This window comes from Limulus polyphemus, unplaced genomic scaffold (assembly GCF_000517525.1).
Source record: "Limulus polyphemus unplaced genomic scaffold, Limulus_polyphemus-2.1.2 Scaffold273, whole genome shotgun sequence".
NCBI lineage: Eukaryota > Metazoa > Arthropoda > Merostomata > Xiphosura > Limulidae > Limulus > Limulus polyphemus.
In genome coordinates this window covers 142,731-157,019 of record NW_013665883.1, presented here as the reverse complement: position 1 = coordinate 157,019, position 14,289 = coordinate 142,731, and the positions used below count along the sequence as shown (strand labels likewise).

Below are 14,289 nucleotides of genomic sequence, written 5' to 3'. Positions count from 1 at the left end.
TCAATAAGCAATCCTGAAAAATATTTGGGGGGGGCTTAACTTTTTTCCAGGTGTATATTTTAATTTACCTCTTTCCTTATGACACTAGCTAGACCATTCTCCCAATCGATTTTGAGTTTTTCTGCATCAATTTCATGATTTGCTATTGCCAAGATCACCTTGATATTTTAACACATATATATAGCTATATACCTTAATTAGAAAACTAGTTAAATTATAATAGTCTTAGGATATTATTTTTGTTCTGTGTTAATATTTTGTGTTCTAAGTTCCATATTTAAGATCCTAAAAAATTAAAGTATTAACAACATCTCTACAAAAAATAGGATTAACTTTCATGAAGACTTTCAGAGCAAAAAGGTATAGGACCCAACTATAAGTACTGACTTTTTTGTGTTTTTTTTAATCTGTATTTTTATTTACTACTATCAAATTAACAAAAATATAAATTTTAGAAATTTATTAGGTTAGATAAAAAAATTGTAAATGAAATAAAAAACACTTGATAGCATGTTCCATGCACATAGCATATTGTAATTTGACTGAGCATCTTGTAACTCCATGCTGTGTTTACAGTAAGCTTCCCCACTCTGATAATTTTGTTTTAGCACTAATCTAACTAGCAGTAAAGCAATAAATCTAAATGACCAGGAGATTTGAATTATATTAGCTTTGGCTGTTAGAGTAAATACTGTGTAATTGTCTGTAACAAAATGTAGTCATTCTTGAAAGAAACAAGAGGGAATCCTCAATAGCCACAGCACTTGAAATTCTTTTAGGCAGGATTAGAGTAAATTAATCTGTGAGGCCTTTTTTTTTCCATTTTATTAGCTATATTTTTGTGTGCCAGCAATATCAAGCATGTGGTTCGCATATACCCAATTTGATTTTATCACTCATCAGGATCTCTACCAGCCTACCCTTAAATTGAAATTCTTTTAGGCAGGATTAGAGTAAATTAATCTATGAGATCTTGGGATTGGTCAAATACATCAGTCAAAAGGGTTTGACCTCCTGAGTCCAAAACTGTAATTAGATCTCAAATTGGTCAAGAGATGACAGAAATATGAGCTAAAAGTTTATACTTGAAAATAAACTCGGAGCCATTCTATGAGCCACTATGCAGTGCCTAAAAAATTGTAATTTAGATTTATTTCATGTTTATTGGTGGTGGTTACAAAGTTGGTAAAATGATTAAGCCTGCATATAGTGCTAGGGAGGAAAAAATAACAGATTTTACTGAAAAACAACTTATGACATTTTAGGAGGTTATTATGCATATGAAAGCTAAAAATTATACAATGAAAAAATAGTATTTTTATCTTAACATGAAAATCACTTTGCACTCAGACTAGTCTGAATCAGACTCTGTCTCCATAAATTCACAGATGAATCTTTAGTACAGATACTTAATTTTAAAAAATCTGTTTTTCTGTGTAATGTTTACTGAACATTTGCAAAATCTTGTGAAGATATACTTAGCACATTCAAAGTTATAGTATTTACAGTTTTATGGTTACATGGTGGTTAAAAGTTCTGATAATACGATACCTTACCTCCTTGATTGTGATTTATATGCAGAATTTTTGCTCACCACTAGCCTGGTAGCTCCTGGCTAACATCACATGTATCTATGTGGTATAGCTGCATTGTAGCAAGTGACTACCCTCTACCAGTAGGTGTGCAACACACCTTCCTTATGCAGCTGACTACCTCTGTACTGTAGAGCACAATCACCACTTCTTGACTTGGCACTCATGTGTAACAACATGTATTTTTTTTCACTCATGAACTTTTCAGATATTGGTGTTTTTCAGCAGAAGTATCTACAAGTAACTTCTGCTTTGTCTGGTGTGAAACAACATGACTTTGTTCACTCTGGCCTACCAATTATATTGCCATTGGGTTTGTCTTTATCTGTTGGGAGAGGTGACAGCTTTTGTGCAGTGGGTGGTGGAGTCTTTCATGAGGCCTGAACCATCTTCCCTGACATACTTCCACCTATGTTCCTTATTCGTAGCAGAAGAGATTTTGCCAGTTTTTTCCCACCTAACTTTGCTTCATCTTATACCCATATTGTTTTGGTTCTACCTCAGCTTTTTTTTCATGATTTAGTGACTAGGTTTCTCAGGTATGTTTATTACATATTCAATTACTTTTACTACTACTTTGGGGCATACGTATCTCGTCCTCCTTCTTTTGTTACTGTTACATCATATGACCAGAAATGCTGTATTGCTTTTCTTTGAATCCTAAACAGTGGAGTATGTTCTTCAGATTTGGAGGTCAGATCCTCCGTCTTTTGTTCTTAGACTTAGGTTTTCTTGCCTTTGTCTTACACACACTTCCCTTTTCCATTATTTTTCCTTCTTTAACCTTGTTTCCACGGTAATCCACCATTCCCCCTGTAAGGTTTTTGACAGATGCTCATTTACTTATATTTTCTACAGTAATGTGTAGGAAAAACCCTGCATTTTCACTTCTTATTTGTTTGATCTTTTGGTTGGGACATGATGCACTTGCTACTCAATTGCTTTTGCCACACTTACATCTCATATGCCTTCTTCTGGCTCTTTTCATCTGCCTGTATGCTTTACTGGTATGTTTGTATCTTTGGTGTCATATATTGGGGCCGTATGCCAATGTTACTCAATGAGTTACTGTTTCTTGTACTCCTTCTTTGCCTCTCTATATCTTCTGTCCTCCTGCTTTATCATCATTCTCTGTCACCACTTCTCTTTGCTCTTCCCATATGGTCTTCTGCCACTCGTAGACTTTGGTTCTGTCAGTTTTGGTAGTGTCTGTCCTTAATTTTAGGCTTGGGGTCAGTAGGGCCTATTTCGTTTAGTTTATGGACTTTAGCCCTCTGTTTGCAGCCAATTGCTGAGTACTGGGATTTCTATCAGAGAGCCTTAACCTTCCTTTTTTCCCTCTCCTCCTCCAATGTTTGCTGTTCCCATTATTTTACATCCTCCAGGGGATCGTGTTTCTTGCCAACATTGGTCCATGGCTATAATAGCTATTGGTTTTTCTTCCCATCTTTTCATGGTTCCCAGGGAATCTGTAGATAGGTGTTGAGTCTTACATCTTTCATGTCTTGGGATGACCGAGGTGGACATCACAGATGCATCTTTTCTCAATCGACTTTGTCCCAACAAGCCTCCTAAGGCCATCCTTTTTTCCTCCTTTGGGAGGCAGCACGTCTGAGTTGATTGGTTCATCTTGAAGGAGTCACTTCTCACACCCATTTCATTTCTCATTCATTTGGGTGTTTTTTTGTTGTTTTTTTTTCTGCAGGGCTCGGCCTTCTACTCTTCTTTTGAAGGACATGCCATTTCATTTCTTTCCCTCACTAAGCAAGTGGTTCTCTCTCTCTTTTTGAAAATCTGGGCTTCCATGGAATTCCATATCCCCTTAGGTCGTTGCTCATTTGCAATGTCTACAATAGATTACACCTTCTCTGGATCCTTGCTTGGGGTACCTTGTCTTCAACCATTCTACTTACTCAAAGACTTCACTTGGTGACTTGATAAAACTACTCCCTTTATAGGTATTCGTCTTCCTCTCATCTGGGTCTCTTTCTGTTTATAGGTGCCACTTTGACAAGATGGGGACATATCTTGTCTCTCACATGTATGCAAGTGATTAGTAACACAACATATCATCCCTTCAAGTATCTTTTAGAACTTTTGGCAGTACTTTGAATTTTGGATTTTTAAGGATGATTCATAGTTCTCCTTTGATGATACATACAGTCTGCAGTTATCTCACTTACCAATCACCAGCTGGACACTGTTTTGCTTTCCCTGTTTCTGCACTATTGCCTTCTTTTTTTTGAGCCCATTCAATACAAATATGTTTAATAGCTTTTTCTATTCCAGGTGCCATGAGTCTTGGTGTGGATCATTTCTTGAAGCCCACCAAGATACTACTTACGGATTGGTCCTTCTTTCCTCTGGTGTTCAAGTTGCTGTGCTTTCATCTGGACACCCTTCTTCTAGATGATTTTGTCACTCTTCTCAACACTCTACTTCCCCTTTCCTGGTCCCCTGTTCCTCTCCCCCTCAGCTTTAGCTGAGGATGAATTCTGTCAGATCTGGCCCAACTTTTTTCACCAAGGCTTACCCCCTGCTTGTCATCTCTCCTGTGTTTTCCCTCATTCTGGACACTCCTTGTTGAGACCTACTGATAACTTTTTACTGGCCAGCTCAGCCATGTATTCCTCTATTATGCATTCTCCTGTCCTCTCCTCCTCTTCTTTTACCCCTGTCACTCTCCCTACACCTTCAACCTTACCCCTCCCTCTCCCATCCAGCAGTATCACCAATCTGAATTCACGTATGGATTTTGTCTGGTCCCTTACGAGACAATCCAGACTCTCTTTACATTTTTCTTCCTTCTTTCTTGTTCAGTTTTTCTTCCTCCATCCTTGTCTATCCATGACAAGAGTGCACATTCCATAGTTGATCTCTGCATCATATTTTCTTCCATTCCCTTCCAAATTTTTACCTTGACTGCTCAAATAAGGCTTCTTGCTTTTGACCAAGGCTGGTTACTGGGCAGCTCTACCTAATACTTTCAGGTTTTCTTATTATCGTCATGTGTTCTCCTTTCCCGTCTTTTCTATGCTCTTTTGTTTGTTTTGCCTGTGACCATAGGAGATATGACGTGTATGCCATTGCTGCTTTCCATATTTTTCTCCTTCCATCTTTCAGTATTCTCATTCTGTTACAAATCATTTTTTTGTCCCATCCACATGGTTCTTTGTTCTTTGGCCTACTCTGCACCATTTCACAGTTCATCTTCCATCTATTTATTCTTTGGAATTCTTCATAAAACTGTAAATTTTATCTTTGTTTGGGTTCCGAAAAAACACTGCATGTACTTTCATTGTGTTTATCAAACTTATTTACTATACCAAAATTAGAAACAAATGAACTTTGTTTGTTAACAGGTAATGATAAGATTTCATTTAATATATATAATAAGGTTTAAACTCATTTATATTCATTAATTAATTTTTTTTACATTTTATTCTGGTTATTTTCTTTGGCATTCAAGCCCTTACCACTTACCAGCTCCTAGCTGCTTGGATGGTAGATCATCGAGGCTTCCTCCTAAGTGTGCTTAATCCCACTCATTTGAAAGTAGGGTGGTGGTGTTCTTCTGGTGTAGATGGCATTGATGCTCATCCTACCACAGACATGATGTACAATTCCAGATGCCCTCAGGTGTTGGATGATGCAGTTTGACCCTCCAGCTGATGCACCCGTGATGTTGTTCCTAGTGGATATGGTGATGGTTGGAGCTGGACCAGCCACATAAGTCCTGTGTGTGACTGCTTCCGCTTAATCAAGTGTAGGGCAGTGGTGTAAATGGTTAGTACCCTCACCCAACCATAGACCAGAAGACAAATTCCCAATGCTGCCTGGTTTTGGACTGGATGAATCTACCACATGCAGTTCATCCCTCCAGCTAGCTTTCCCCCATCCTGGTGCTGCCTGGATGTCAGTTCCTGGGTTGTATGGTGTTGGATCAGCATAAGACCAGCCAAGATAAGTCTTTACACATGTGGTTAGTAGGAACCCTCCTCCTCCTCCTGCAAACAGAATAAAAATTCCAGATGCCACCTGGGTTTGGATTAGAGTTGACCCACCACATTTGCATTCCCCCTTCCTACCATCACCCAGATGTCAGGTTCTCAGGTGGCCTGGTGTTGGCTATGTACTGTATATATACACACATGTGCCCTGCTTGGTTTGTCAGAACAGAAGATGCTATACCCTTCTGCTTCCAAGCCTTGAAGTGAGAACAGTTGGGACCCTCCTTCTACCATGGACTGGACAACATATACTCGATGCCACCTGGTTTTGAATTGAAGTTGACAAAACGATTACAGTCTGATGCACCCTAGCCTCTCTACACCATCTGACTCCTCTTATTACTGATTGGACTGGCATCTTTACAACTGGCAGAGAGTGCACCTAGTACAGATGGGTATGGTTCCACAAGTGCACACCCTATATATTATGGTATTTTACTCCTTGGATATTCTTTGAGTGTCTTCAAAAGAGTGCTCATCTGGGTAATATTTGCATTGGTAGGTAAGGTATCCATCCTCCGCACTTCTGGTTCATCTTTTTTTTTGCCTAACCTCAAAGTGATAATTGTTCTCTACAGTATAGAGAGAGTCAGTTGTGCTGGGAGGGTGTGTCACACTCCTATTGGTGAAGGGTTGTTGCATGCTCATTTGCATGCTATAATATAGCTATACCACATGTAAACATGTGATGTTAGATGGGAGTCTCCAGGCTAGTGGCAAGCAAAACTTGCACATGTAGAAGGAAACACAAATCAAGGAAAACTATTGTGTGAGAAGAGATATCTATCAGAAATACATTTTCAGTGTAGGAAAATGTTAACATATGTCAAAATGACAGAGCCCATATACAGAGAGTTAAGAAAGATAGAAACCTGATTTAAATTATTTCAATTCTAGTCAGTTTTATTGTTAAAAGTGTTCATAAGAAAAGTGAGAATTAAAATGATATATACGTTATTCCTGGAATGTACGTAATACTTTTGTTGCCAATACCTGCAACTTCAACAAAAGTGCTTGCTGCAAAAGTATTTAAACTTATGGAGTCTTTGCTGGCAACCACATCCTTGATGATAGTATCATCTTCAAGGATCAGGAAGAAATTCATAAGCTTTTGAACCTATTTTTGAACATGGTTTTGTATTTTCCTGTTTTTTCCTTTTCTTTTTTTGGCAACTATTCTCAAACGTTCTTTTCAATTCGTTGAGAAAACTTTGGAGAAAAAAACAGCCATAAATATTTACTTTCATTGTAAAAATGATAATCTTTTAAATTGGGAAATGACAAAAATATGTTTTGTATTTATTAAAAAAATAATACTATTTCACAAACAGGGCTAATTTAAGTTGAGGTCAAATATGAGTGAAAAATAAAAATGTACTCAAAATTTTCTTCAATCAGCTTTCACGTAGAATAATTCAATTTTTGTACAGAATGAACACTACTATACTTTACTCTTTACTTTATATTGAAGTTTACTCTGCTAGGTAAACACAGGGTTGTTGGTCAGCCTGTATCTATTGTAATTGATGATATGATGCATATTATTTTGTCTTTGTTACTCATTTGCTCAAATATGACATTTGTCAAGTTGTCCTACATAATTTACATGAGCTCCTGGTTTGCATTCGAAACCTAGTTAATCCTCACTGCACTTATGGAAAGAAACATGACCATAAGACCGCATTAGCTACAGATATTCAAAACATCGACAGGAAGAAAGTAATAAAACAACAAACTATATTGGTACATAATAAACTACATCGTTGCTGTTTGGGGCACATACTTTAAGTAAGGCTTGGGGCCCAGATAACCTGGTCATATGACCCATAAGTTATAAAAACTAATATGAATATTACATATTAGTAGTATTTTCAAATATGTTTTAAAAATTTCCTTTTTTATTTAATAGTTCGCAATTCCATGTATGGTATAATAACATGGTCCTGGTACAACTGGCATTCTACATCTTGTGGAGTTTGTGACATATTGAGATAAGAATTTTATTGAAACAAAACCTGGGCCACTACAATATTAGATAAGGGCTCTAAGAAGATGATCAGCGAGAATAGGATAACAATTTTATATTGCAGTCCAATTTCCAATATGAAATTCAGTTATTGCAATTTTTTTCATAGTAAAACATTTAACATATCAGATGCATATATCATGTAGTACCAGCACTGGAGCAAAAGATACAGTATTTGCAAATGCATACAATCATTCTATGATTCAATGGAAAAATGGAGTAGTAATTGATGAAGTTATAACTTTAGTAAATAGTTATTATTAACGGTTGTGTATTTTGGAAGGTCATATTTTTCTATCAAGTTAGAAATAATTCTCTTTTTTTGGTGTTAAAAGCTTCTAATGGTGACTTTAATTAAGGTTACATTCTTCCTAGGGAAAACATCAATAAATGGAAAATTATTCTGCAGAGTAACAGTAAATATGTTGAAGAACATGAAATTTCAGAAGAAAAGGATGAAACTGTGGAGAATCAAGAACATAAAGAAGAAGACAAGATACAATCCAGCTCGTTCAAAATAAATGAAAATGAATGTGAAAGCAACGAACAGTTTTCTTCTTTACAAACAACTGAAGAAGAGCGTGATAAGAAAACTGTGCTAAGTGACACAACACAATCATTAGCGGAAGAAAAATATTATTCAATAGAAAAAGAGAAGAATGACAAGAGTTCTAAAAAATGTTGCATCTGTTTTTAACTATTGTTGTATTGTGCTCTTGACATTGTAATATTTTTAAGTTTGATGTGTAAATAAATATAAAAAACTAAATTATCATACACTATTTAACTTATTTTAAAAAGCTTATAATTTTCTATTTTCAATAAGTATTAAAATACTTGAGTTTCGTACATTTTTAGTTGTATTCTTAGGGATAATATATTTTAGCTATTGACTGTATTATAGTACTTTCATATTGTTCGTTTAGTTGTATTTTCTATGATTCTATTGTTTGCTTTGGATATTACCAAGATTTTATTATTCTGATTTTTGTATTATTGCAACACTTGAATTTTGTGTATTTTATTGCATGTGTTTAGATTTTATTAATCTGCCATACATATTACAGTAGTATAACATTTGAATTTTGTGTTTGTCTCATTTGACAGTTTTAAAATAGTTGGATTTTGTGTTTGTTTGAATGTATTCTTATGAAGTGTTTTGTATCTCATTTATTTGGCATAAACATTCCAAAAGTGTATTTTTAACAACTGTAAAACTTGGAGGTAGATATTTCTTAAAACTTCACCTTTTTTGTTACATCTTTCATATTAACATTTATACATCTACAAAAATGTGTTCATAATAGGCTTAATAAGTAAATTGTATTATAGTGCATGAAAAACAGTTTTAAATGTTTTAACAAAGGAAGCCATTAACAAACATTGTTTATGCATATATATATATATGTATATTTGTTAACCTTGTAAGCAGGCATGTAGAGGATTCTGTGCAATATGGTGTGTACTCAGTTCAGGGATGTCAAAAAATACATTTATGGATGTGGCTATGAAAATACGTTTGAAACTTTAAAAAAACAAGGTTTTTTTTTCCCTTGACAATTTATTTGTTATGAAACATATTAGAATATGTTTGTATTGTACAGTTTACATTACTATTATTTTGGAACATGTATGCATACATCCTTTGCAATTACTTCAATTACAAAATCAATGTAATTACAAAGATATTAATTTAAAAAGGAAAATTGTACTTTAGACATAACATGGAAAATTACAATCTCTCAAAATAAATTACAATAGTTTCAGAGTATTATAAATAGTGTCATATTGATTGTGAAGAATAAAAACTCCTTCTTGCTAAAAATAATACAAACATTTAAATTAAAAAAATATCCCAGACAATACAACAGAAATAAAACTTACTACTTTTAGTCTATTTAGAAATAAATTGTTAAACATGTATCATTATGTCACAGTTTGTATAATGCCATATATTAAAGAACATGACAGTTAATAAAATCGTATAAGAGATGACTGTACTTCAGAATGTTTGATTTAAAACCTGAACAACACTAAAAAAATGCATAAGTTTTTTCAAAAGATGGTGCCTTTGTTAGTAGCAAAAGAACTATTCAAAGAAATTTACAAATTGGGCTAGTGTGTGCGTCACATGCATAGTTTGACATATAGGGATTTTAACTTGAACTCATTGAAGTAGTTGAATGTAATCCTTGGGGAGGGAAAAAAATCATAACACAATGGAAGTAACTCCTTGGGATGTCTTCCAATTTACACTTGCATGAAACCTTTAAAATTTCACTTGGCTTATGATGCCTATATCAGTAAGGATCACTAATCTTTGTCAGATGTGAAAGTCTGAAAGAAACTCTTAAGAAGATTCTATACACATCCGATATCTGTGTAACAGTGTTGTCCAAACTCTTTCAAAACAGTCGGGAAAAGATATGTTGATGTCCATTTCTTTGTCCCTGTTTTGTAGTTGTCGCTTTTGAAATAACTTCTAATTTCACCCTTCCATAGCTGGTTTAGAATATATCTACATAAATAATAAACATGCATTTGACTGTCTGTCTGAAACTTTTCTTGCAAATGTCTTGATCAAATGCTATACAAATCTTGTATCATAAAGGCCTATGTCCGAGGATTCTAAATTGCATATTAGCTTGACAAAATTGTAACGAGTAATTTATGTTGAATGTAATACTTCTTAGAGGGGATGCTTAGAGAGAAAGTCTCACAATTCTCATACTAGGGAAACTCAGGATTTCTTTTTAATATTTCGTATTAAATGTAAGAATTTAAAACTTGTAAACTATTAAAATATGTTTATTAGCCATGTTTTATGCTATGTTTTTTCACATACCATGATAAGAAAGTAGTTTAATTAAATTTTGAATGTAACTCACTGAAACCTCATAATATGAGCAGAAAAGGATGCCTGTAGTGAGAGAGTTATATAAAGTTATGTCTATGTGAGTTTGTCTGTTTGACCATATAAAGTTTTTTTAAATAGACCATGCAGGATTTACTGATCTAACACACAATACCTGTAAGAAAGTGTAACTAGCTTAAATGGCATTCGTGAAAATGATAGAATAAGGAAAATTCAAGCAAGGGCATGAAAACTACCACAAATGTTTTGTAGGTCAATGCTAGTTTAGGTATATTCAGGTAATTTTTCTAAATTTTTTTTGTAGGTTTTCTACAGTAGTGAAATACATCTTTGTAAACTGGACCTTAAGAAATTGTAAATTTGCATGTTCTTTTGTTCAGGTAAAAGTTACATGCTACAACAGCTATTGCTTAGAAGCTTGTACCAGTTTGACCCTGTATTTGTATCTACTCTTTGGGTTAAGGCAAACCCTTCTTTAAGGATGACACAGATAATTGTACAAGTTAGTATGAGTACTTTTCCTATATGGGTGAAGAGTATACTCTGGATGAGAAAAGATGCAATTTCCCATGGGTGTGCCCTTATGGAACCCCTGCCATCAGGTGTCACACCCCAAGAGCATTCTTTGGATGCTTTCCGAAGGTGCTCATCAGGGTAATTTTTACACTGACTCTTCCACCATATTAATGTGGGATTCTAACTAATCTGTGTGGAAGTGAATTATCATCTCTGAAGTTAACATTTTTCTTATCTGACAATATATTTACGACAGGGGCTCACCTCTGTACACATTCCCACTTTTTTCTACTTTTTCTTACTTGCTTCATCAAAGAATGAAGATTCGCAAATGCAAGTTCATGGGGGAGAGGAATTAGCTCACATTGAGAGGTGTATCGCCTTCCTATTGCTGGAGGACTTTTGTCACATGATGACATCATAATGCATTGGTGCAATTCACTTAAAATCACGTGTAATTAGGTGGGGGTTGCCTCAAGACTAGTGGCATGCAACTCTCTTTGGTAATCATGCTGAGAAAGATAGTTAATCTGTGGGAGAAGGTGAGTGTCTATTGGAAATACATTTTCAGGTAAGGAAAACGTTACATCTGACCTGGTAAAATATTAGCCATACACTAGGCCAGACTTAAAGCTAGATGATGTTATACTCAAATAGGCTTGGTTAGAATATTTGTAATTGGCTTCAAAAGTAAGTTTTCTTACTGTTCACTAATGTGTGTTTTCATCATGATCAACTAGTACCTTTCACATAGGTACTTGTTCTTTTGTGTATACACATGAATGAGACTCCTATAAAAATGACACAAGGCTCATGATAACAGGTTGAAGAATCTAAGCTTTAATCTAAAATTAAAGTTGTTTGTCCTTCAATGATGAGCAACAATGTACTGATGAAAAGCAATGTTATTAAGCTTCACTTTGCTGGTAGCTTCCCTCTTGTTCTTCCATCAGGGGCTCAGCTCCTGAATCCCACTGGTGGCCCGCTGCCGCTCTCGACGGCCCTGGCCCTCTTCTATCATATATGAGATCCAAACTTTAAAAATCAGTCTTAATAGACAAATGTATAAGCCTGTCTGATTCAGCTCAAATTTTTATAATTATTCCATGATTCTCAAAGATCAGACAAGTAAAGGAAAACATTATTAAGTAATTAGGATGCTGCAGCCGAACTTAATCGAGCAAACTAAAACAAGTCTCACAATTTCAATAACAAAATAAAGTGCAATTTATATTCAAAATTAAAACTGAGTTACATGCAAAATGATCATAGGAAATATGACCCCAAATTAAAATTTAGAATTCAAAGTAAAATAAAAATGTAGTAAACTTAGAATAATATTAGTAAAATATAACTACTAACATCAGGTTAAAGTCACGTAAGAACAATTTGGTTAAGATAAAAATGAATAAAAACCCTATAATCCGAGCGCTTTCGAAAGGTGGACCTTTCTTCTTCAGGAGCAAACTGGGAAGATTGGTTAAAGTAAAGAAAGTGATCTAAACTGTAATGATGAACTTGTTACAAAATTGAAGATTAACACAATTTAAATCATAAAACAAACTCAACATCTCATAGCCACAATCCCAAATACAAATGAAATATTGAATACATTTTATTATTCAGAATCACTAATGGTCATGAGAAAATATATAAATATTCTGCAATAAGTATAGATTAAGAAAATGCCAAGCAAAGAAAAAAAAGATAGCAACAGGAAAAGAAACAAAACAAGTGAATGAATAAAAATTACAAAATCTTTCTTCTCACAAGTCATGATATATTAAGGTATTTCATAGAGCTGGGCTTCATTGTCCATCAGATAAAATTTATTTTACTGCTGAAGATGAAGAAAGTAAGTCTTCTTATCAAGAAGAAAATAATACGAATAATGGTATATCACATTATAAAATCAGAATGAAACTGCCTAAAGATAACGTAATTTGAACAAAAAATCGGACGAGTGTTCCTGTTGTTTTCTTCTGCTTTATAACAGTGCTCATGTAGATGTTCAATGTAAATATAATGACTGTTTAAGCTTCATGCGAGCATTAGGATTTAGATTATTGATACAGCATGGGTGTTATATTTAGTTGTTTTGAGATGCGATATTTTATGGTAAGTTTGATTGCATAACAGTTTACGAATCATACGTTGTGTAGTTCAATTGTTACGATTTAGTGATTGTTTATAATAGTGAAATTATAGCATTTTGTTGCTTGAACATTCTGAATTTCTCGTTGGTTTAATTAAGTATTATTGCATCAGAATTTCTAGTATTGCATAGAATATTCAGGACTTCTTTTGGGGTATAATTACGCGTCAAAAATAATTTTATTCTAGCTCTAGACTGAGTGATGGTGAGTGTAGCGATAAATAGTGTATAATGACGATTTTTAAAGTGAAATCATCACAGACTGTATTATAATAACAGAGTATAGAAGAATAATTCGTTTTGTCAGTTGTGTTCTAAAGTAACTGAACCAGCCTGTGTGGACGAAAACGAGACAATTATTTAAAGTACTAGATACAACTGTGTTAACCAACAGGCAACAGTAAAACTAACATTTGTATATATTTTTTCCTTGTTTTTTAATATATTATTTTTAAAACAAATGGGTTGTGTTGTTGTTTGTTTGTAATTGAAATTTATAGCCAACAAGTCATATACACCTACTGTAAAGAATCCGGCCTTTCAGAACCTGACATTCGATGTAAGTGTAAAATACAAGAGTGTGACTTTTGCCCATATTTTAAGTATAGACTTGTCTGCAGAAATTAATGCTCAGACAAGAAATTTATCTTACAGGAATATGTATGACAAGACCATATTATGATTGCCTCTCATTCTCAACCTTCCATAAGAACAGGGTTCACCAAACTACGGCCCGCGGGCCAGATCCGGCCTGCAAGGTCAGTTCATCCGACCCACCGCTGCACTGTGCTACAAATGAGCTAAAATATAATTATTTATATGGAAATAACATAGATTGTAGATAAACTTACTATGTAGAAAAAATTAAAATAAGTGTAAGTAAATTTGTCCAATCTGATTTTTGCATCTGACAGTAATATAAGTTTTAGGAAAATCAGTGAAATAAAAAATTCGGCGACTTTGGATATCGGAGCGCTTTTTGTGTAAGTACCTGCAATGAGAGTTCATTCCTGCAGTCGCCTCTGCGTGCATTGTTGTAAGAGATACAGTGCTTACAGGCAGTTGATACAAGTAGTGTGACGAGTGTGCACCTGGTTACACAACTTTGTGATAGA

The 14,289-nt window shown here is 34.5% G+C and overlaps 1 protein-coding gene across 1 annotated transcript in view; it reads left to right on the top strand.

Moving 5' to 3' along the window:
* Positions 1–8,412, top strand: part of LOC106456929 (cAMP and cAMP-inhibited cGMP 3',5'-cyclic phosphodiesterase 10A-like) — a 95,018-nt gene extending 86,606 nt beyond the window's left edge. The window contains exon 24 of the mRNA XM_022382738.1: positions 8,004–8,412. Within this exon, the coding sequence (XP_022238446.1) occupies positions 8,004–8,325 (322 nt within the window). The 3' untranslated portion in view covers positions 8,326–8,412. The remainder of the gene's footprint in view (positions 1–8,003) is intronic.
* Positions 8,413–14,289: the final 5,877 nt, after the last annotated feature.